Genomic DNA, 24445 nt, shown 5'->3' with positions numbered 1-24445 from the left:
TGCAAAGATGAGTCATTCAGCGAAAATACGAGTCATAGTGAACCAGTCTTCTCCATAATAAGATTAAAAAATAAAAAACTGATCGCAAAATCGATTAACCCAACGCCAAATATACGTTTTTTTAATTGTTAAATAAGAAAGCGAATTTAATTAAATTACCTTGTTTGTCAAATATAATTAGCTAAATTGTTGACCTAATTAATTATCGTTATTTTTATTAAATCTCATTTCAGGTCACTTCACTAAATCACCAACAAATTATTATGATAAACAATAGCGTTAATTATTCATTTTAACGAAAGCACATAAAAATATCCCCAATGGAGAGTTAGTGGCACTGAATTATAATTTAATATCAGTTATTTTTTTTTATTCGCTATTTCCTGTCATGTATATTTTAAGTGATATTATTCTAGGATGCATTAAATAAATGATAGTGTTCTTTTCCTTCTGAGGGCAGAGAGTGATTTGTGTTGAGGGGAAGTCTCTTTCATATCTGGAGCCTATCAGCTCGTGGCTCCGCATCAGACACACCTCCACAACATGACCACTTACTAAATGTATATATCATAGGTTAGAAAACTGAGCGTGTGTTTGACTCACTGGCAGCGACTCCATGCGTCAAAAAAAGACGAGATAATCACCTGCTCGGGTCATAAAAAAAAGTTTATAGATAAATATTGTGATGAGACGGTGAGAGGGATGTTTTATATGTTGAATTGCAGGAGCTGACAGAGCGAGTGTTAAAGTTAGGAGCATGTCAGTGCGCTGTGAGTGACAGGTGAGCAGAACAGTCCACACTTTGTGATTTTTTATTTTATATTATTGAAGTGGACGCACGGTGGGGAGCCTTATGACTTTACGCACAGACCGGGAGCGCGGCTGCAAATGGGCGGCATAGGTGGCAACCTCTACCTCAGCATGTTGAATGGGACTGAAACGCAAACTTTCGGAAAGAACCCCGACATCAGCAGTCACCTCCACCGCGGCGGCAAGGATCTAGCCGAGTTCAAAATGGGGATTCAGGACGCGAGGTTTTACTACCCGGACTCTGTGCAGAGCGGGCAGGACGCCCTGGCGCTGCCGTACCACACGGAGCAGGCGGTGGGAGGCTACGGAGCGCAGCCCGGCAGGTTTTACGCACAGACCCTGAGCAGCTGCCCGTATGGCGGCGTGCGGTCTCCGCCGAGGAGCGGGGCCGGGCAGGGTTACATCCCCACCGCTGGAGACGGCTTCCCTGCAGGGGGTAAAGACTTGTACTCTGCTTCTCCGGAGAGTTACCCGGCCAGCTTCCGGCACGGCTACCAGTGGCCGTCTCTCAACTCTATACCTGGGCTACAGGTGTGCGGGAAGACTCAGGCTCTGCTCAATAACTTCCCGCTGTGGGCCAAGTTCCACAAGTTCCAAACCGAGATGATCATCACCAAACAGGGGAGGTAAGTCTCTCAAACAACTCTAAAAAGTCTCCTCCTCAATGACAAAAAACCCGTCTATTTTATGGTGAAATTTTGTGTTAAATTAAATTACAATTTACGCACCGCTGTCATTTTGGTTTTACGCACTTTCCACTGACCTTTACCATGGCTCTTATCTTATTACTGGGCAGGTCTCACACTGCACCAACTTCCTATAATTTAACCTGAAAGACAGTTTTATTTCTGAGAATTTAAACAACACTTTTCAGTCACGTCACGCTGATAACGGAGAGGTCAGAGCAGTTTACTGTGCAGGCATCAGCAGCACATCACTGTCAGGTGACCGGGCTGCTGGCAGCTTTGGGTTTTTGACCTCTGAACATGTTCTGCATAACACAAGTTCATTTTACGCTTTGCTGCTTTTTGCGCAAAATCAGTCAGAGCTGAGTCATAATTAGAGCATGAAGAGAAATTAATCTGGGTGGAAAATGCACATTTTTAGTTAAAGTAATTTATTCAAGAATGCTGCTGTGGAATTTAAAATTATTGATTTTAACTGGCCTAATAAACATTCTTGCAAACTCCTTTCTCCGCTTTGTAAAAAATGGAACAAATCAAACATTTGCTTTGGGCTAAAGTTGTTCAGGAGCCAAAGAAATTAATATCAGTTGCAGGCTGAGTTGCTGGAAAACATTTTGACACCTCAGCTTGACCTCTACACGAGTCCTTCCACTTTAACGCAAAAAGGGGGCAAATGAACATATTTAATAGTTTAAAAAGACGCATTATTATTAATGCTCACTCCCTGGATGCAGTACTTCGCTACAATACCCGTACAATTACTTTTCCTGAAGGTTTTATAATTTACTTCTCGTCAAACATCTGTTAAATCCACTCACCTTCCCTGTGATTTTAATATTAGTGAGTCAAATCTTATCTCTGCTCGGACTCTTTCAAGAGCAGATGTGATAAAGTGAGACACAAACTTTTTAAAGCTCAACGCGATGTGTGAGCAGGCGGCTGAAGAGACGATCACTCTGAGATTTGTTTGTGTTTGTGGAGCTCCGGAGCGCAGAGAGAGGGAGGGAGACGGCGCTGCCGGGCCCCTCTGATGGGTCAGCGAGCATTCAGACGCAGTCACGTCGATGAGGATTAATTCACTAATGTGCGACACTTGTGTTTGACAGAAGGTTTCAGGCCATGGCTTTCTCATGAGGCGGATCTGTGCACACAGAGCAAGTGCGCTGTCACATAATAGGACACTGATATTTCCGCTTGACTCTGTCTGTCAGCTCAATATGCAGAGAAATTAACTTGAGATTTAATTTATAATTAGAAGTAATCGCATTTTTGCTGTTGCTTTGACACTTTTTAAAAATCTAAACCACGATTTAAAATTTTAGAAGAAGAAATTTATTAGAATTTGCAGCATTTTATTCTCTTTTCTTGTAAATAATTGAACAAAAATATCTAAGATGGTTTGTTTCCATGCCTCACATTGTTGCATTAATAATTTTAGGTGTATGAATTATTTATGAAATTGTCATTATTGCATTAAAGTATTTTTATTAGAAAATGTACAGTCAAATAGATTTTTTGTGGGAAGAGGAAGTTTCATGTGTCACATATTTGTATTTTATTGTGTTATTTTACTCCAAGTGTGTGTGTGTGTGTGTGTTGTATGATTTGACATGACCAGTTCTGGCAGTTTGCTCTCTAGATACACATGTAATTAAAACACTTGACATAAATTTTATTTTAAAGCATGGCTGCCCCCAAACACAAAGACACACACACACACACACACACACACACACACACACACACACACACTTTTCTGCACAAAGTGTCAAAAACTACCCGCAATAACAAAAGGATCAGTGAACTGGGCGCGGAGGTGTTTTCCTTCCACATGTGACACAAAAAAAGCTAATTTTCATGTGCAAAAGCCACAAACCTCATATTTCGAAATTGTCAAAGTTCTCTCCCTTTTATCTGAACTCCACCTCTCACATACACAACAGAAAGTATCTGGCACAATAAGGATTTTTCAGAAACTCCTGCTAGATGTTGGAGGAGTTGAGCAGAGGAGCAAGAAAACAGAAAAAGTTTTCAATATCAGAGGTGAAATCCTTCTTAAATTTTCATCGGTGGTTCAGGCTCCCACAATAATTTCGCTGTGATTTTAGAGTATAAAGTCTGTGGGTCTGCAACGTTAATCAAAACCCTGGTATCTATAGGCGAAAAGGTGAAAGAAGCTCTAGAGAAAAAGCATAGAGACGGGTCAAACAGCACTGAGCCTTTAGATGGCCACGCTGAGGAGGTGAGGCACCTTTGAAGTTCAGGAAGTAAAAGACAAGGTTCTCTTTTCTTTTTTTTGACTTTCTTCAGCCTGCAGTAGACGCCGAGTGCACAGCCTGACAGATCTCTCAGAAGTTTGCTCGTGTAGCACACCTGGGCTTTGAAATCTAGAGACATTTTCATGACCTGTAGCAAAAGAGGGGGCCGAATTCATCTGCACTTCTCATGAGCTAAATTCAGATCACCACAGTAGATGGTGCCATTTCAGGCCCTAGTGTGTACACACAAAGTTCACTGAGGCTCCAGACAAACACACATTTCTTTTGTCCAAGAGCTTGAACAAATCAAGACAGAAAAACTTGCAAAAAAGAAGCTTTTCAGAATGGAAATAATGGGATTTTTTATTATAGTTCAAGGAAATTTTGAGAAAGTCAAAGAGAAAGTTCAGCTTTTTTATCCTTTTGTTTGACCAGGGTGCAGATCCTACAGCTGCAGTGTGAGATGAGTCAGGAGGACAAACTTTTCCCTGCCGTGGTTTCTCAGAAGCACATTCATTTTAAAAGGGACTTTTTTTTTCTGGAAATAGCAACTGAATATTAATTAATTTCACCATTTTTACTGTATATAGACCCAAGACGTGCCTATACTCAAATCACAAAAAATGTGCCATTTAAAGAAAATTATACCATATATGAGGATCCAGAATAAATGTTTTCCCTCAGGATGTTTCTACATGTTGTCTGTTGCTGCGGCAGTCTTACAGCTGTGGATTAACATGCTGATTTAAAAACAGGATATGTTATTGGCTATACCATTTCTGAAGAGCATCACAAAGCAGAGAACCAGAAGGAAGCTGCAGTGTGCCGACCATCCTCTGCATCCATAAAGAGTATCAGAAGAAACTGGAATATTTGCTAAAATGCTTCTTTAAAACGGTTCGGGACATCTTTTGTTCTTGCTGCAGTTAATCATCTTAACAGTTAATAAACAATGTAGTGGAAAGGCATGTATCAACACAGTTAGGATGATCATGCAGCAAAAACTGCATGATCATCCTAACTCAGATGCTTAGTTAAGGCACCCTTTCTGTCAGTTCTTCTGTTTGTTTCAGTTTCAACTAGTTAAATGCATGGTGGCTTTTCAAAATAAACTTCCGTGTTTACAGGGAAAGTTTAATTTAAGTCAATGAAAAACAAAACAGACATGAACAGCAGAGTCAGGTTTGTTTGACCCATCCATTTCCACTCACACCCACCCTGAACGGACTTTAGCGTTCTTTGTAGTATGTTTGTTACTTTTATATTGCCGTAGAGTTTGATGTAAACCTCAGTGCCAGCTTATGCGTCAGTATCCGATGCTGGGGGAGATGACAAAGCATTGAGAGTGAGACCATGTTGGCTGAAGTTATCTGCTCACCATTTACAAAGGTGGCACTTTTTGTGTTTATACATCTTGTTTTTCCTTTATCTAATGACCTGCTATTTCATGTAATTAAGTACTTCCCCAAAATGACGGGCATTTTTTATTGTATCTATGTTTTTGTCAAAGAACTTCCTCTTTGACGATAAATAAAGTTCTTTTTATCCTAATTAATAACTTACAAGTCATGCTTACACACGGTCTGGGGTTCGAGGAAGGAGATAAAACTGACTAAGTTCTCAACAGTCAAAAAGTTTTTCTTTCAGGGAAATAATGCAAGAGCTGAACTTCGAACTTAAGGGGAATCATGCTCCACTGAGTCCAAACTGTATCAGTCTGATGTCTGGTAGTTTTCTTTTTACAGAGGAAATAATCCTTTGATTAACTCCCAAGAACAGCAATTACTTAATACAACGTGCACTTATTGTGCAGAATAATTAATATTTCTGGTACTAGCACTTCATAAAAAAAGAACAGAGTAAATGAAAGTAGAAATGTTTCTACTCATTTAATATTTTAGTTTCCAAGGTAGGTATGTCTTATTTTGGAAATTATCACATCACATAGGAAATTAGAGTGGGCGGTTCTCTGCTGACATCTCCAGACACTGTGATGCTTTAAAGTTAAACCACACAAAGAACACATTTACTTTTCTTATAAAAAAATACAACAAGATGCCATTTTAAGGAATACTTGGACGTCTTGGGTATTAATTCTTTCTCTGCATGTCTAAAAGCAGAAGTGGGACTATTTCAAGGTTTTAACAGTATGACTTGCAGCTTCCTGTTCAGCTGTTTATGTGTGCATATGCAGCTTTTCACAGAAACATCTAGTGCCAATACATGTTCTGATGGCTTTCTGAAGTCCGTCCTCTCACTGAGCGGTGCAGTCCACCGCTGTGTGAGCCACAGGCCAAACTCTCTATATTTGGTTTCCAGCAGGGTTAATAAAAACTCTGAGGCTGAAAGAAGTGAAGGACATGCTGCTAATATTCTGTGTGATTATTTAGAAACCAAATGTGAAGCCATGTTGTCTCACAAGTTTGTTTTTTAACTTTCTGTCAACAAATCCAATGAAAATACCAAAACTAACAATGAATCAATGGTACTAACAAGCATTATGAGTGGCTCAAAGCCTGATTTATCTTGTCCAGTCACTGAGCCACACTGTTGCACCGAACACACTGAAGTTTATTTTGACTCAATCCTACTAGATCCTCACTATAGCACCAAATGTGGATTAATACTCCACTGAATTTAATCCCCAACAAATGCACTATTTCCTCCTGTTTGTTTGGTAAAAACTACAGTGACTAGGCTTTATTTCAGCCACCATGGATGGTAATAATGGTCGTTCAGGGCACAATCTGTATGAAATTTCATGGCAATTCATTCAACAGTTGCAATATTTAAATCAGGGCCAAACATTTGTGGTTCTGAGAGGATGAATCACTGACTGATAACACTAAACCTCTTCATTTGTAGCAGGAAAGACCCAACAGGGACCGCCCATGGCAGCACGCACACACGCGCCAGGCCACAAGCACAAAGAGAAATCAAAGTCAATGCAGAATAAATTCTTAAAAAGTCTGACTTCTAGGGCTTTTTAAGGAGCATTTACAAAACAAATCCAAAGAAACTTAAAAAAAAATAAAACACTTGCAAACTTCAGGATTTGCAAGCGTGATGACAAACTCCTTCAATGCAATAAATCAAAAAAATATATTGTCAAGATATTTTAACCAAAAAAAAGTTTAATTAAATGTGAAAGTTTCTGCAGCTCTTCTCATTGTTACAATCATTGTTTTAAACACTGAAATCACTAAAAACATTGTAAGGTTAAGCCATCAAAACCACATGGTTAAGATCAGGTAACAATAACAGGGTTGGGCTTAATAATTATAATAATTCCGTAAAGAAACTAATAACGGGACAGGAACACCACTCCAATCTACCTTCCTCCCTCCCTTTGCAGCTACAATCATGCAGAGTCATAACCAGACAAAAAAAACAGTGCAGATAAACTTATCTATGGTTTCCAGATCACATATGCCTACTTGTTTTTGCTGGTGACTATGTTTTGTTATTCGTCAACAGCAGGTTTTCATTTATCAATCAAATCAAAATTACTTTATTTATCCCCTAGGGGAAATTCAGTTATTCTGGTAAAATCTCTATTATTTATATACCTGTTACAACCTTAGTATGATGTCTAGGGGTCACAGGAAGTAACATATTTGGTAAACACAAAACTATGCAGAGAAATAGCTGCTGCTCTATGCTGAACACTTATATTTATTTACAGGCAAATTAATAAACATAGAAACCAACTAAGCAACACAGACAAAGGAAGCAGCTAAATCATCAGGGTCTCCAAGGCCAAATAATCAAAAGTCAACCACTATCTGGAAAATAAGATTCAGCTAAACCTACCAAACAAACAATGCTAAGTTCCCTAAATAAGCAACAAACAGGAGAAAAAGGGTTAACAAAAATGGCAGAGAACCCCGACCAGGCTTCCAGACACTCTAAGCAAACAAGTTGACTATCTGCAGTTGTAACACAAAAACACAATTATTTAACAGAGCTGTTAAGAACAGCTACAACACAAACTACATGCATTCAACCAAGCATGTCAATGGCAAGAAAGAGGGAAGATTACCTGATCTGGAGGTTGATAACAGCTCCCCTGACGAGCAGATCACACTCAGGTGTGAGTGAACCAGGTATGCAGAGAGGGGCGTGGCAGGACCTGAAACACACAGAGAGGAAAACACACCTGTCCTCCAGAAAGAGGCTAGAGAAAGTCAATGGCTCAATGAAATATCTTGATATATAATTGACTGACTGGCACATGATTTAAGCACAAATATTCATAGTTCCTTGACAATGACTCATAGTGATTTTGGTGACCCTCTGAACACAAATACTGCATTTTATTTTTATTAAACCCATGCACCGCCCTGCTGCCACAAACACTAGTGAGAGCACCAAATGTAGATTAATCCACCACTGAAAATAGTGCTCAACAACAGCACCACATCCTCCTGTTTGTATGCTAAAAACTACATCACCCAGAGCTCGCTTCAAAAACGGAAGCTATATATTTATGACCTATTTTTTTAACCAGATTTACCACTGTAGGAACAAGTGGCCTTAAAGGTGTTATAGAGTTGGGAAGCCTTACAGCACTGAGAAACACATTTTGATTTTTTTTTTTTCATCCAATTTGTTGATATGAAAAATATAGATCAACATCAGTCGTACCCTTGATGATGCATGAAGCACAAAGCCCCATAAAGACCACAGTGTGGTTCATTTTGACTCACCAGCCTGGTGCCCTAAATACTGACTACACCACCGTGTGTGTGGTTATCTGCAGCTAAAATAGTGCACTAGCACCACAGTTAATGAAACTATAAATTAGTTTTATAGATTTGTATCAGAAAACGTGTCCTTGAGGTGACAGACAGGGCAGGGAAGTCTGAAAAATATTGAGTATTTAATATTAATAGTTTTTGGTTTTTCATCAGATTTGTAGATAAGAAAATATAAATCTTCATCAGTCATATCCTTCATGAGTTATGAAGCATGAAATCAGCAGTATCAGATGACACACTGCACTACAGAATGGAAATTTCAACATGTCTAGTCAGTGAATTCCTCTGCAATAAGTCGATAAGAAGAAGAAGAAGTGTGTGTGTGTGTGTGTGTGTGTGTGTGTTAGAGAGTGCTTGTGTCCGGCAGCAGCTGTAGACTGGCATGTTTTCGTCACAGATGATCAGGCGTACGCACGGTGACAAAAACTGGACCTGAACTCCTGTCTGGATGAATCAGCGGGTGCGCTCATGTAGAAAAGTCCTCTCCCTGGTGAATATCCAGTTCCTCTTCTCCTCTCAAGCTTCTGCCGTGCATCCCCAGGACAAACCCTCCACCCCTCCCTCTCCTCCGCTCCACCCTCTGCTCTTTCCTTTTCCCTTTCTCTAACCTCCGTCTCCCCCCACCCGCGGTTTCCCCTCCCATGCACTCTTGTCTACCCAACCCCCTCCTCTCTTCCTCTCTCCAACATCCACACAGTTTATTTTGATTTTTTTTAAATGTCACCACCAGCGGTACTGTCTCTGTATTACTGGCTGGTTCACCACACTCATCTGTTTCTATGGTATTTTGTCTGTAAAAAAAGAGAAAAAAAGACTTCAGCTATGAGTATTCATGTGCGTATATACACCTGGATGAGGCTGAGGGAGCGCCAGCCGCTCGTCGTTACTGTCAAGTTTCCAGTGAATCAGAGTGGCACGCTGGCAGGCTGGTTAGGGAGTCTGTCTGGTGGCTGCAGAGCTGCAGGTTTGATTCCCACAGGATGTATTTGTGCATCGGTCTACTGCAAACACACAGAGCTGTTCTCCTTGTGGTTGAAACCATCATGCAGAAAATACAATCATGTGTGTCAAACTAGTCAGAGAGCAGCAGAGCTACTGTATGCTGCATCACCACGGCGCCACCACAATGGCGATCGCTGCATGCTGTTTTTTTGTGTTTTTCAGCTTCTCTCTCTGAACTCTGCACATGAAGCCTGAGTGCCGCCCCCGCATGCAAATACCCCTCTGTGTTGTGTTTTCTATGGTTTCCCCCCTAGCAAGTTCTGATTTCCTATAAAAGGTTCAGTATCAGTGAATTGACAATATCAGTGGAGCAAAAACGATAACTACTCATCTACTCTCTAGATTACTTTGCCACAGTGTAGGCGAGTCGATCCATTCATATGTCGAACAGCAGAGTTTCTGTTTTCACTTGTATTAAACTCTGCAGTGGAAGAAGAGCCCTTTCACCTGTTCTCTGCGAGCCGCTAAAGAGCCGCTGCCACGATTTGGTTTCACCGAGAACTATGATTGATTGTTAAACTGGACTCGCCGTGTAGCAGGAAAGACCCAACTGGGACCGCTCATGGCAGGGTTTTGTCTTACCACCCTGTGTGTGTGTGTGTGTGTGTGTGTGTGTGTGTGTGTGTGTGCTCAGTCCACAAGCATAAAGAGACATCAAATGTCAAGTCAATTCAGAATAACTTCTTAAAAAGAGGAATATTTACAAAACAAATTCCAAGAAACCTTTCTTAAAAACAAATGCAAAGTTCAAGATTTGACAAATTATTAAATTCCTTCAATGCAATAAATCAAAAATATAGTGTAAAGGTATTTTAGCAGTGTTAATATACTGGTATTAACTCTAATATAGGCTGGATATCTGGGGTGATTCCGGGATATTTTAAATGAAGTTGCACAGGGGGGACCAAGAACAAATCAGTCAGGGCTTGTAGGAAATCGGAAAACTCGCATTGAAAATTGGCTCAGAAAATACTGGGCATGATCGGACCAGCAGGGGCATGTTTACTGGGGGGGCATGGGGTTGCACCCGCCCCCCATTGGACCACCCCTGCTGGGAAATCTCCCAATGCTTCTCTAGAGTTTAAATATCCTAAAAGATCTTATCACTGTCGCAAACGAAGGAGAAAATAATGCATTTATCTAGACAAATTGCATTTAGACTATTTTCACTGGCAGATTAATTGACATTTGGTGCTGTAGTGACTATTTTTGGTAGCAGGACGGTGTACATGTATGTGTGATTGAGTCAAAATTAACTACAATGTGTGTTCATGGTAATGAAGTAGGCTGTTCTCAGGAACAGCATGACAGTAATGCACTGTAATCTGTAGTTCTATCATGACCTTTGGCTCACTAATTAAGAAACATGATTTTAAAAGTCAAACGATTGTGGTTTTGCTGCCTAAACATTGCTGCTTTACTATAAATGTGTTTAGAACATCATCCTGACGTGTCAACACTGAAAACAGTCACAAAGTCGTCACGTGTCATATTCCATGGAAAATCACACAAATTTTACTGCAAAAGATTTTGTAACAAAGATGTACTGATAACGGTTTTTGATTGAGCTCTGTAGTGCAAGAAGTAGTGTAGTGTAGTGCAAAGAAGAAGATTAATCAGGCTTTGATACACACACAAAACCTGTTAGTATGATTCTATTCTATTCTGATCTGGATGATAAGTATGGATTTGTTGACCGAAAGTAAAAAATAAACTATCGTGAGAAAACCTGCCTCACCTTTTGTTTCTAAATAATCACACTGAATATTAGCAGCATGGTTTTCACTCCTCTCAGCCTCAGAGTTTTTATTAACCCTGCTGGAAACCAAATATAGAGAGTTTAGCCTGTGGCTGAAACAGCGGTGGACTTTCGCCGCTCAATTAATAGAAGAGCTTCTTTACATGGTGAGAGAAAGGACTCAGTTTCACTATAAACACATATACACACACCACAAACACTTTTAAGTACATAAAAGCAATCTTAGTTTAGTTTTTAGTTTTTTCGTGGGATCTGTTGCCAATAAGAAGTTTCCATAATATAACTCATTAAATATGTCCTGGTGGTGGGAGGAAACTGGAGCACATAATAAATCAACATTAACACGACCCTGCACCATGAAACCTTTATCACTGCTATGACTCCAATAGTTTTATTAAACTTTATAGTTTTGGCCTAAGCCCAACCTGAAATTTCTCTGTAAATATACACATAGAGTTGGAATAATTTTGTTTTCAGACACAATCCTCTGTTAATTGTGGTTGCATTTCCATTGTGATATGTTTAGAAGAGTAATAATAAATAATGATAATCAATAATAAAAAAATATTTTAATCCAACTTTATGGGCGACCATGTAAAAGCAATTAATATTAATACATTAAAAAAAATTTATAAGCTAAAGTCAACAAATTATTTACATTTTCTAATTCCAATCTAATTTTCCAAGTCTAATTTTGTTTTATTTCTAATCCAAGGTCTACATAAAAAAGAAGATAATGAATTTATTATTTTACAAAAAACAAACAAACAAAAAAGACAGGAAATTTGCATAAACTTCACTCAATTCAGGCCCTAAAAAATCGTGAAAAATACCCTTTGGATCTCTTGAAACTCTACTCTTGAAAAATTTCAGTAATTTTGAAAAAACAAAACATAATGAGGTTAGATCGCAAGCTTTAAGAAGTGTCATCATGCCATTTGACAGCCATCCTGACTAACTTTATGAATTAATTGTTTTAGGGGGAATGTTTTAATTGGCCTTTTTGCACACATGCATGACCACATACAGAGCCTGCAGGTGTCCACTAGCTGCTAACAGTAGCCTCCAACAAATTGAGTCTTTACACAGCTCACTTGTTTTTACAGCACTAAATGACCAAACGGCTTCAGGGAGGACACGCTGGATTTAAATGAGATAAATCCCCAACCGGACGAGATAACAGTTTTCAACTTTGCCTAAACAGCCCTGTCAACATGTTGGGTGCTTTACACGCTTCAGACTGAATTATTATTAGAAGTGCAACCCTTGTTTGTGACCTACAGATCAAACGCTGCAGACATTAGATCTTATCTGTCCGTTCCACCCACAGCACCAAGCTCAGAAAAGAAATAAGAGGGCGTTTCTGAAAAGGAAGTTTTTTTGTACAGTCTTTGCACTCTTACGATGACTAATTTAAGCCATGCACTGTATAAAAAACACAGCAATAACCCCCATACTTCTAAAACTATGTCAATGCATTTTAATTCAAACAAAACATTTGTGCAACACAATTTAATTCAGCTTGAATTTAAAAGCTGAAAATGTACTTAAACTCATTCAGTTTTCACACTGTACTAATCAAAGGGGGGTGGAGGGTGGAGCTGGTTCACTAATTACAAATGCTCCATAGCCTGAGGTGCTATTAGCCAGTGTAAAACAGCTGGGCCAAATGTCAAACATGTTGCCCTGATTTATTAACAGCCACCGGGGACCTCATATAGACCCGGAGAGTGCAGAGCAAGTTCATATGCAAGCAGATGACAAGGGTAAAACTCAGTGAGTGAATAAGTCCACATTAAATAAGAGGATTAAATACCACTCTCATTCCTATCTATTAAACATTAAGCTGCAGAGAGGAAACAGTTAGCATAGCTTAGCATAAAGACTGGAAGCAGGGGGAAACTGCTAGCCTGGCTCTGCCCGACACATTAACTCCCTGTAAAACCACTGCTTGAGTTATTACTTTCCAGTTTTAGTGTGAATGAAACAACCAATATGTGTTAATCAGTGAGCTTAAAATGGGCTGATAAGGAGATTTTTTCAACAGTGCTAGCATTAGTAAGCATTTTATTTTGTGCAAAAATGAACATTCCCTAGAAAATTAATTCTACAGACTTTCGTGATCCTGTGACTTCTAGAACCTAGACAGATTAACATTTTAAGATTTTTTGTGAAATATCACAACTATATTTGATGGACTGCCTTCAAAGTTGATAGAGAAATCCATTCATTCCCACAGAATAAATTCTCTGGCTTTGACTGTAAAGGCACCATGAGGCTAAAATAAATAATTTATGTCCAATACTTTGGTTTCTGATCAAGTACCTGCACAACTTTCAAATTTAACTTACAACCTGCAAATGTTAGCATGCTTAAAACGGGGAACATGGTTAACTTGCTGAAATTCAACATTTTAGCATTGTCACTGAGAGACAGTTAAGAAGCGAGGTGGTTCACTCACCAATCAGCTCCTGTATCTGTGTCATGTGGGTTTAGTTTCTGCCTTTAGGAGACCAGCAGCAGCTCCGTTGAATCCAACCAGAGAAATTAAAGTGAGCTCAGATTATGACAGGATCTTTTGTCTTTTGTTTCTATCTTGGCATCTCACTCTCACCAGATCTGGCAACAAAGATAGTGTTAGTACAACCCAAAGTCTTGCAAGACCGTCAAAGCCAATTACAAACGTTCTACCCAACTAATGTTCTTAATGCTAAATGTGACGTTTGCTGTAGAAATATATGCATGCAAAGATAATCTAAATAAAACATTCTTGAAGTTCACAGTGGGAGAGAAGACAGGAGGCTTATACGATTCCACTTGAAGCTTGAAATGCACTATCTTCCTTCTGTCTGTGTCTTTGGCTTTAAGTACCACTGTACCTCAGTACAACCTCATTGTGCAACTAGCAACAGACATGATTGATATCACCTTCTTCTTCTCATCTAATTTTCAGAAAGCAAATAAATCTATTTCCAAATTGCTGAAGAAGTCGATGCAACTGTGCAGAAAATGACTACACTCTTTTTTTTACTAAAATAAAGTTTACTTTATGCTCTGCATAATGTAAAACAGGAACATGACGGCAGTGCCGGTCATCCTGCTGCACTAAGTGCCTCTCTATCAACACTACATGTTTAGTGTATAGATGAATATGTGACAAGTGTCTGAGGCTTTGTGTGTGCAGTGTCCATGTCTTATATTGATGCGCGTGTCTTCTACCCTCCTCTCCCTCTCCTTGTCTGGGCCGCGCGGTGCCCGGGGACGCCCTGACCTCTCTGTTACCTCGTCTCACTGAAGCCCTCTGTGTTCAAACCCAGTTCAACATGTAAAGCTCCAGCAATCAGGAGCAGCTTCTGGGGGCATCTTTTATTAACCACAGCATTAAATATTCACCTGCAGCCGACCACCTCCACCCCCACACCACACCACACTCTTGCATGCCTGTTTCACTCTATTTGGAAACTACTTCTTATGAATGAAGCTGCACAGATGGCAACAAAAGGGTATAAAGAAAACAAAGTACTTGAAAGGAAAGTTCTCAGAAAAGACAGATGTGAAATGTAACTAAGTGCATTTACTCAAGTAGGCTACTGTACAATTTTGAGGTACTTGTTCTTTGATGTCCATTTAATATAACTTTTTACTTCTACTCCACTACATTTTAAAGGTTAATATTGTACTTTTTACTCCACTACATTTAGCTGACAGCTTAAGTTGCCTTTCAGGTCGATATTTAACATGAAAACATGAATTTAAAATGTAGAAATATAAATTAGCCCCATCTTGACAACAGTAAAATACTGCTTACATAAATGCATCAGTAATATATTTAGACTATCTAAAACAATCTGATTTGGCCCATTTAACATAAAAAGCACATTTTGATGCTGATACTTTTACTTCAGTAAGTTTTGAATGCAGGACTTTTACTTGCAGCGGAGTAAGTTTACAGTGTGACTTTTTTTTTTTAATGCAAGAATAAGATCTGAATAAGTCTTCCACCGCCCCTGAAAGAGCATTTGCACGTGGTGACAAATCCCCATCACGTTTTTAACACGGTGGATAACTTTGCATAATTTGTGAGCGTGTCCTCTGGATGTCTTTTAGCCTTCTGATCTTTTGAGACAGACAAAGTCGTCAAACTCAGGTCAGAACATTGTAAATGCCTTTAATATCCCAATAAACGCACAAATACTTTGAGTATCAAATTCCCAAGGGAATTATTGTTCAGACCCATTTCTAACCTCTTATCATTTTCTGCACCTGTTTTTCACAACTAGTTGTGCTGCATTTAACAGCCGTCAACTTTGCCTAGTTGTACATATTTTTAGGCACCATAAATTAACTCAAAGTTTTTCATTGACACATCAAAACATGCAAATCTCAGCTGCATGGCGGAATATCTTATCTTTTCTGTTGCGAACTATGCAGAAAAAAAAAGGATATTGAAACAATGATTAATGATGTGTTTCTGTGTGTTGTATATTCAGGAGGATGTTTCCTTTCCTGAGCTTTAACATCAGCGTTCTGGATCCATCCGCTCACTATAACGTCTATGTGGACGTGGTTCTGGCAGATCAGCACCACTGGAGGTACCAGGGCGGCAAGTGGGTTCAGTGTGGGAAAGCAGAGGGCAACATGCCAGGTAGGTTTTACATCAGGACACAGTGAATCCAAACCAATGGATAAATGTTTTATTTTTCTACTGCTGATGTTTTTATGACTTAAAATATTTCCATGATCGTAGAAACTTGCATTCAAATTCACTAAAATCTATAAATAACCATACAAGTGTGATAGAAAGTACTTTGGTTCAGTTTTGAAGTTTTCGTACCGTTTTATATTTGTCATAAATACACAATGAGAGCTTCGACTTCCTGGTCAGCAGGGGGAAGGAGAGGCGCAGCAGAGGGGAGCTGGACGGCACTCTGTCCTTCTTCCCGAGAGTCATAGACATCAAACCTGGAGATAATGAAATCCAGCTCCTTGTCATCCAGCTGTACCGGCAGCTGAGTCAGATGTAACCAGGCAGCATAGTCAGTTAACCAAGCGGCCGAGTCAGAGTTAACCAGGCAGCTTGTCACAACCTGCAGGACGATCAGGACCAAACAGATCCAGTGTCCCGCCGCTGAAGAGAAATGTCATTTTCTGTTCTCATTTGTTCAGTATGACAAAACAATAAGTCTTTATTTTTCTCCTCATCTGTTGATGTAAAAAATGTTTCCTGTGTAACCGGCACTGGGTGTATATAATGTATCCGACTGAGAAAGTGAAATGTTGAAAAATTAAAGAAATGCATCAAGCCCTGTGATAGTCTGGCGTCCGGTCCAGGGTGTACCCCGCCTCTCGCCCAATGTCACCTGGGATGGGCTCCAGCCCCCCCCGAGACCTGAGTGCGGATAAGCCGTTAAGGAGAATGAATGAATCAGTAAATCTAATGTAATCTTATAAATTATACAAGTTTTGAATAAATGACTGAACGTGCAATTTGCATTTTATCAAGATTGCATTAATTATGAGTTACTCACTCATTGTATCATGTTATTATGATCCACCAACATGCAAAGCTGTGCAGATTGTTTCTCAGTCTCAGAATATTTCTTCCAAACATTATAACTGTCTTGAATCTGACACTCTGAAAAAAACAGGAGATCAAACAGCAGCTGATGAGAACAAACCTGGTCAATCAATGAATCAGGGTTCAGCTCAGTGCATGCAACATGGGGATCACAAGGAAGTGGTTTGTTTAGCAATATTGTAGCAAACCTACATGCATATAGTAGAGAAACCAAAATGTGCATCATGAGGCACAAGAAGTCTGAGAGGTTTCTGTGGACAGTGTGAATTTTTTCACTTCGACCGTCTGCAGGGAGCAAACTACACAGAAACTTCAGAATTTTGGGGTTTACCTTTAAAGCTAGATTGGGTACAATTCTGCATAAGTTGAATAATGTAACAAGAGAAATATCTCATCTAAAATTAGATTTTATTTAAGTTAATAGATTAGTTTAGCTATTTTCAGCAACACTTCTAATTTCACAAGGCATTCTTTTTGTTTTTAGCTAACTTTCATTTGTTTGCAGTACATTTTTCATGCATGTTTACATTCAGCACCAGTTTTTCTTGATCCATTTTTCAGCTATAAATTCATAAATGAAGTCAAGGAAGTCAAATGTATACACTGCAAAAAAGCCAACTTGTGTTTTTTGGCCTAAAACAGTGATTTAAGTTGGTAAAACTTGGAAATATAAATGATTGACATTTAGGGCAATAATGTAATTTAGCACAACAAAGGAAGCGAGTTGTCTGCTTAAAAACAAGTTTGTGAGTTGTTGTTACTTATATCTTTAAGTTGGGGTTCACAACAAGGGACAATAGTTCTGCTAACTCTTATTTCTTTGCTGTGAAATGCCGGAAAGCTGTGAAATTCAGTCATTAGCGAAAGCTAGCGGCTAACTGATGCTAGCGGCTAACTGATGCTAGCGACGCGGCTTGTTACAGCTACAAGAGTAGCCATTAGCGTATCAATGCTAACTCAAAATTGTGGTTGCAACATTAGCTGACATTTCATAGTGGCGTTACAATCGTGCCAATTCAGCATATTGCAGAAGTTAGCAGAAGTAAGAATTAAAAGTTATTACAATGTAAAATTATAAGTTAGTACAACTTACAGTTGAGTTGACAAAAATCTGAATTCAGAGTTGAGCAAACTCAAAATCAAAACTTAAAATATTTAGTTTAATTGTCCAACTTAAAATTTTATCGAAGTTTGTTGCCTTGAACTTTTGGGTTCACCCAACTTTTCTTTTTTTGCAGTGTAGGATAAATATTTCCTAAATGCACATAAGTGACACAATTCTGACTCAAACAATTAAAAAAATAAGTATAAAGCAAAACTTACTTGGCATCAGGAACAGTTCACTTTCACTCCAGACAGCTGAAAATCAAAAGGAAATGGGCCGTTTTTATACTGCAGGGCTGCTGATGGGAAGAGGAAACAGGGAGGTGACCTGAGCAGGTGGGAAGGACTGAGGGCACCTGGTGGATGGGAGGAGGACGGCAAATGGTCTTTTTTTTTTATGTATCAACTTTCAACAAGAGCTCGACTGATACAATGACATTAATAATACACATATGAGAGTTTCGCCTCTTATATTATTTCTTTTTGTTCTCGCTTTGTTATTTTATTATGGTTACAGACTCTCTCTCCACCCCCCTACACTCAAAAAAAGGAGACAAAACACATATTAAAAGGCGCAATTTATTTTTTAAAACTTTCTTTAGCTGTTTCTTTATTTCTGTCTGTAAAAAGTTTTTCTTTAACTAAATATACAGTTTATAACCTTTTTGATTATCTGAAAAATGTACTGTCACAAATTTGATTTTCTCAGCTCATGAAAAGTTAATATTTTAAAAATGTGTTTTTTATAACATCCTGGAATGAGACTGATGAACATGTTGTGAAAATGGTCTTTTTAATAGTTACATAACTTTGGACACGAGCAGAAAATTTGAGTCTGATTGGTCACATTTTTCTTCTTCACAGTTTTCAGTTCTGTTCACTGTGTTTTTTACTTCGACTTCCATGCGCTCCCTGTGCTCTCTTCCTCTGTTCAATCACTATTTCTTCCTGTTCACACCTCAGAACAAAAGCAATAGCAAGTCAACCAAGACGATATTTAGCGTGTGATTGATGATAGACAAACCACAATTATATAAATGAGAGAAAGGTGTTGTCACACATGTACCAGGTGTTGTGGAAAGGTGACTGCTGATGTGCTACAGTTGTGGAAACTGTGGTGAGACAACTTTACTCAATTAGACTTAATAGAGCCGTTATGTGGAGCTTTCGAAGAAGGTTAGCAGGTCATTGTGGTTATGCTGTGAAAAATCATGGAGCTGAGATTTTAACCTGCAATTAGAATATTCAAAACATAAAACAGATGGAAATATTATTGTTACAGTTGGCAGAGAGTAGCTGTTCATTTCAAACCAAAGATATTTTTTTATTTCTTTTTATTTTACTAAAATCTGATTTAAAAAGTAATTTTATAGCTACTTCTCACCTCCCACTTATTAACTTGAATCAACCACATAAAAGGGATATTTCAGACAAATATTTGCAGCCAGTAACGACCACAATACCTACAGCTGTTCTTACTGCATGTTGAACTTTCTGTGACTTGCACTGTGAAGCGTAACATGCAAAGAAATGTTTTTATGTGACATTGTGACATTCAAATTGTATTGCATACACAATCTATAATTTCTGAATAAATGTGCAGGCTTGCAGAGGTGGCCCATGTTAGATGCATGCTTAAAATGAACAAAAGTGTAAATAATGATGTTTTATCAGCTTTCTCTGCAAATATACTCATGCTCATGCTGTGTTTCTGCACTGACAGGGAACAGGATGTACATGCACCCCGACTCTCCCAACACCGGAGCTCACTGGATGAGACAAGAAGTGTCTTTCAGTAAACTCAAGCTCACCAACAACAAGGGCAGCACCAATAATGTTGCACAGGTACCACTTCCTATTTCCTGTTTTCTGCCTTCTGTCTTTTCTCTAATAACTCTGCATCAAAGCATATTTTTTAGAAGCTTCTGCAACCACTGCCTTGTTCTCATCTTTTTAAATGCACACAAATATATTGGTATTACGTTAAATGTTTATTTTACTCATCATGTTTTTGACTGATTATGATTATTAGAAAAAGATCAGAACATCCTCACTCCAAAGCAGCTTATTGTGAACCATTTTTATGTTTTTTTTTTGTGAGGCAGCAATCTCTAGTAGCTGCAGTAATTATGACAGGAGCAAAGGAAGAAGTGACATGAGTATAAAGAGCGACAAAGTCTGCATATGTAGAACATTGCTTTCACAACCCTATCTGTATTTCAACTTGACTTGTTCAGGTCCTATCTCTGATAATATCGTGGCCAGAAGAAATTGGGTTTCCAGTTAAGTTCTTGGTGTTATTCCTCATAATAAATCCCACTTCTTTTCTCGGCAAGGCCAATCTTGCACAATTGGCCAGACTTCCATTCTCAACACCGGAGCTCACTGCTCTGTCCAAGGTGATGATCAAAAAATGTCACTCTTTTCTTAACCACTCATCAAATGATTACTACCTGTTGCTACACTGGTAGTGTGTCTTGCCAACAAAAGCAGTAAAATTCATAACAATAGCATATATTTCTGACGTTGGTTTTACAACTTTAACAACCTTAAATAAAAGGGTCATACATGTCAATTTTGGAGTCAATAGTCATGTTTCTATTCACAATTTTCTCATTTTGAAGATTTGATGAGAAAAGCTTGATGGAAACAATAAAATTCTAAAAATAGTTAATGCTCTAAACAAGAGATGGAAACACTTTTTCTGAATAAATACTGATGTGGCAAACATTTAACTCACATGGCTGATCAGCTGTTTCCTCTGACATGAAAGAACAGTTAGAAGATCAATCTAATTCCTCAAGACTTTTCTCCATTTTCTCTCCGACCAGCAACCTCTTTTTGTTGTTGTTGTTGTTATTCTCCCGTCTTCTTCTCCAGTTTACTTACGGATTAGCCTACAGCAACACGTTACACTGCCATCTGCTGACCAAAGCATGTTACTGCAGCTTTGTTTATTCTCTAAACCAGCTGATGCAAACTCAGCTAATGTCCAATTACCTTTTCTGTCATTTATTTAAAGTAGAAAGAGATCTTCAACATTTGTTGACCTCTCTCTCTCTCCCTTCATATTTCCTGTCTGGTTCTCTCCTGTTTTCTACCAAATGAAGGCAGAAAGTCTGACAAAAACTGTCTCTCTCTCCCCCAGATGATCGTCCTGCAGTCGCTCCATAAATACCAGCCTCGTCTTCACATCGTGGAGGTGAAGGAGGACGGCTCCGAGGACCCCTTTCACTCATCCAAAGCTCAGACCTTCATCTTCCCGGAGACTCAGTTCATCGCTGTCACCGCTTATCAGAACGCAGATGTAAGTCAGCATCAGCTCAGTTCCTCAGAAAAAAAGTCTAATCCGTAATGTGAAATCCCACATTTCTTGTGTCTGTATCTTTGTCACATTCTGGACAAACAAAATGGGATTTGTTACTTTATTTAATTTAATTTAATATACAGTCTTGATTATTGAAAGAATTACTGATTTTATAAACACATAACAGCAACACTTCTCCATCATCTTAATGAGGTCTCCAGTTCAATGATTCATGTCAGAGCCACACTTTACATAGAAGCTTTGGTTTATGCATGCATGCATCAAAAATGCACTCACACTCATTTACATTCCTACAACCTACTGTAAGTGTTAACATGAGTTACTGTACAGCGGCTAAGTTCAACTAAGAGTCAGCTCACCTCGGCTGACCTGAGTCCTCTGCTCCCCACGATGTGCTCTACATAGTATATCTTTCACAGCTGTTCAAATACATTGTTTACTACATACACTGGCCCCGTTTGTATGATGTTTATTTCATCACTATGCTCTGTTTAATATGTGTGTGTGCCTGCTCTGCTTCTAAAGATAATCTTCTCAACACCAAGAAAATAAATCGCATGTTCTGCTCATTAATTATTAGTCTGTGACCTCCTGACTTTCTGCTCTCTTGTTTCTCTTACGTGGTTGCTCACTCCTTCTCTTTTTCCTCTCATTGCCCTCCTCCTGTTCCTCACACAGATAACTCAGCTGAAAATAGACCATAACCCCTTCGCTAAAGGTTTCCGCGACAATTACGACACGTAAGTTATTTATTTTTAAAAAGCTGTATTTGTTCAGAAAAAAAATTACAGTGAATCCTCTGCTTTTTAGAGAGACAATTTGTTTATTTGACCTGATAATTGCTGGTGTTTAAATGTGTCCCTTTTTTAATACTGGAATAGATGCAATTACTGCGCTGCTCGAGCATGCTGCAGTGGAAGGGTGTGAGGGGCTGTGAGATGTTTGATAGATAGTTTGAGGTTTGTGCAGGAAATAACACCTTCTTTTTTTATGCTCTTCTCACACTCTCTTCTCTTCCCCTCCTCCTCCCTCCTGCCTAGGCTGTACGCTCCTCCCGAGTCTGATCGCCTCACCCCCTCCCCTACAGAGAGCCAGCAGCTGCTGCCAGGGAGCTGCTACCCCCAAGGCTACCTCACCGAGCAGTACATAAACCCCTTACCCCAGACCCGCTTCTACAGCCGCGAGCCTATCAGCATGGGCCAGCAGCACAAAGACCCGTCCTCTAGCCCGGGCCCTCACAGCCGCTGGTACCTGCCGCCCCAGCAGGGCGTGGCCCCCAATAGGCTTGACTTCACTTCCTCCTACGAGGGGGACTTCTCCGGAAATGGTTTCTACAAGTCCTACCCCTTGCAGACATCCGCTCACCATGCCCTCAGCTACTACCCAGACCATCCTTTTGCATCTACCAGCGTGTCAGTATCAGGAGCCACCTCAGCGGGCTGGACCACCAGCCGGCCCACCCCTCAGTACCTCAGCCACCCAAGCAAGCCTGGCCCCAGTCTGCGCTGGTTCAGCCCCATATCGTCCTCTTCTTCCTCCTCGTCTTCTTCCACGTCGCCGGGAAACCCCAGGCTGCACCCGCCCTCGCTCCTCGAGCCGCTGCAGCCGCCCCTGCTGCAGGACAAGCCCAAAGAAACTGTGGAGGTGGTGGGGGAGGACCCCTGGCTCGAACCCCCCTCTGTGAAATCGGCAGCCTCGGCCGACTCGGGCCTGTTCGAGGGCGGCGTTGCGGACACCAAGAAGAGGAGGGTGTCGCCGTATACGTCCAGCACTGAAAACTCCCCGCCCCCGCGCGGTGGAGAGGTCTTAGAGAAGGACAGCAACAGCGATGCAGACTACTATAGCTATTACTCCCACTGAAGACCTCACACAGTCTCTCACGTCTTCCCACACCGCCCTCATGGACACCTATCGGTCTGTCCAGTCAGGTCACGATAAAAGGGCTGGAACAGTCTCCGTTTTTGATGCAGACAAACACCAGAAGGTGCAGCACAGCCTCTCTCTCTCTCTCTCTCTCTCTCCCTCTCTCTCTCTCTCTCTCGAGTCCCCTCTCAAAGTGTCAAATGATTACAAGACTTTCAAGGTTACTGTCAAAGTTAGTGCTGGACAGAAGTGGATGTGACTGGGAAGCTGCCCTGGAGTCACATAAACACCACGCAGACAAACTGACCGGTGACTTAAGCCTTTGAAACATCTGGAGATTTGAGGGGAAAAATGATCTGCATATCTGCTTTGCTGACAGACGCCTGCAGGGATTGTCTGTTCTTTCTGCATCAAACACTCTCTCTGTCTCTTTTGCTCTGTCTAGTCTCTGTCTGTCTCTTCCTTCTCACCCTCAACCTTTCACACATACTCTCACAATATGCTCACGGTCATTTCCCCTGATGATTCTGAGCAGAAATTACATTTCACACGCAGTCTTCTCTCTCAAAATATATATACAGCCCAAGAGGTTTAGTGCAGCGCCCACCGGTGGCGAGAGAGGAGCGCTGCAGGCTGACAGTCAGCTGGTGTCAGGAGGTTAAGAGGGCTTAGAGAGCACATGTTCTGAAGCACTGCCGCTAATCTAACTCAGCTAGGACGACCTCTCCTGTGTGTGTGTGTGTGTGTGTGTGTGTGTGTGTGTGTGTGTGTGTGTGTGTGTGTGTGAATGTTAAGTAAATCAGCAGCCACAGCAGAAATAGCAAGTCCCTACAACTGGAGACAATCCAACATATCTCACAGGTGTAAAAGAACAGCTTATGTCTATGTGATGTTCTTTGAGTTTTTAATCAATTTTGCAAATATTCACAGCAACATGCTTCCCTGCAGGGTGTTTGCAGAGTCAAAAAATCTGTTTGCACTGTCATGTGATTAGATCCAATCACTATATGTCCAAAACATAGGAACAAATTATATAAAATGCTGGTTAATGTGATGCAATCGCACCTCAAACTTCACTAACAGGTGTTTGAAGACGGGATATTATAGAGAAAAAGAATTAGGATTAGATGATTAATTTAACTAAATTACAAATATTTTCTGATTCCAGCCTCTAAAATGTGAGGATTTGCTGTAGACAGAGTTATATCCGAATGATTTTCACCACATTATAAAAAACTCAGAAAAAGAAAATGTGAGTGAATGCATGCTTCCATCTACTATTGTTAGTCAAATATTA

The 24445-nt window shown here is 39.9% G+C and overlaps 1 protein-coding gene and 1 long non-coding RNA gene across 2 annotated transcripts; one reads left to right on the top strand and one right to left on the bottom strand.

Annotated features, from left to right (window-relative positions):
• Nucleotides 1-888: 888 nt before the first annotated feature.
• Nucleotides 889-23220, top strand: tbx21 (T-box transcription factor 21). The gene is made up of 6 exons (XM_059324012.1): nucleotides 889-1436; nucleotides 15766-15920; nucleotides 19681-19802; nucleotides 21106-21264; nucleotides 21964-22025; nucleotides 22326-23220. The coding sequence occupies exons 1-6, from the start codon at nucleotides 889-891 to the stop codon at nucleotides 23143-23145; spliced, it is 1866 nt and encodes a 621-aa protein (XP_059179995.1). The 3' UTR covers nucleotides 23146-23220.
• Nucleotides 15955-18226, bottom strand: LOC131958941 (uncharacterized). The gene is made up of 3 exons (XR_009389362.1): nucleotides 18177-18226; nucleotides 16804-16910; nucleotides 15955-16664 (listed from the first exon to the last, which is right to left on the bottom strand). It is a non-coding gene; the product is annotated as an uncharacterized LOC131958941 (long non-coding RNA).
• Nucleotides 23221-24445: the final 1225 nt, after the last annotated feature.

This window comes from Centropristis striata, chromosome 21 (assembly GCF_030273125.1).
Source record: "Centropristis striata isolate RG_2023a ecotype Rhode Island chromosome 21, C.striata_1.0, whole genome shotgun sequence".
In the NCBI taxonomy this organism is placed as follows: Eukaryota; Metazoa; Chordata; class Actinopteri; order Perciformes; family Serranidae; genus Centropristis; species Centropristis striata.
This window is presented reverse-complemented; position numbering and strand designations above follow the sequence as displayed.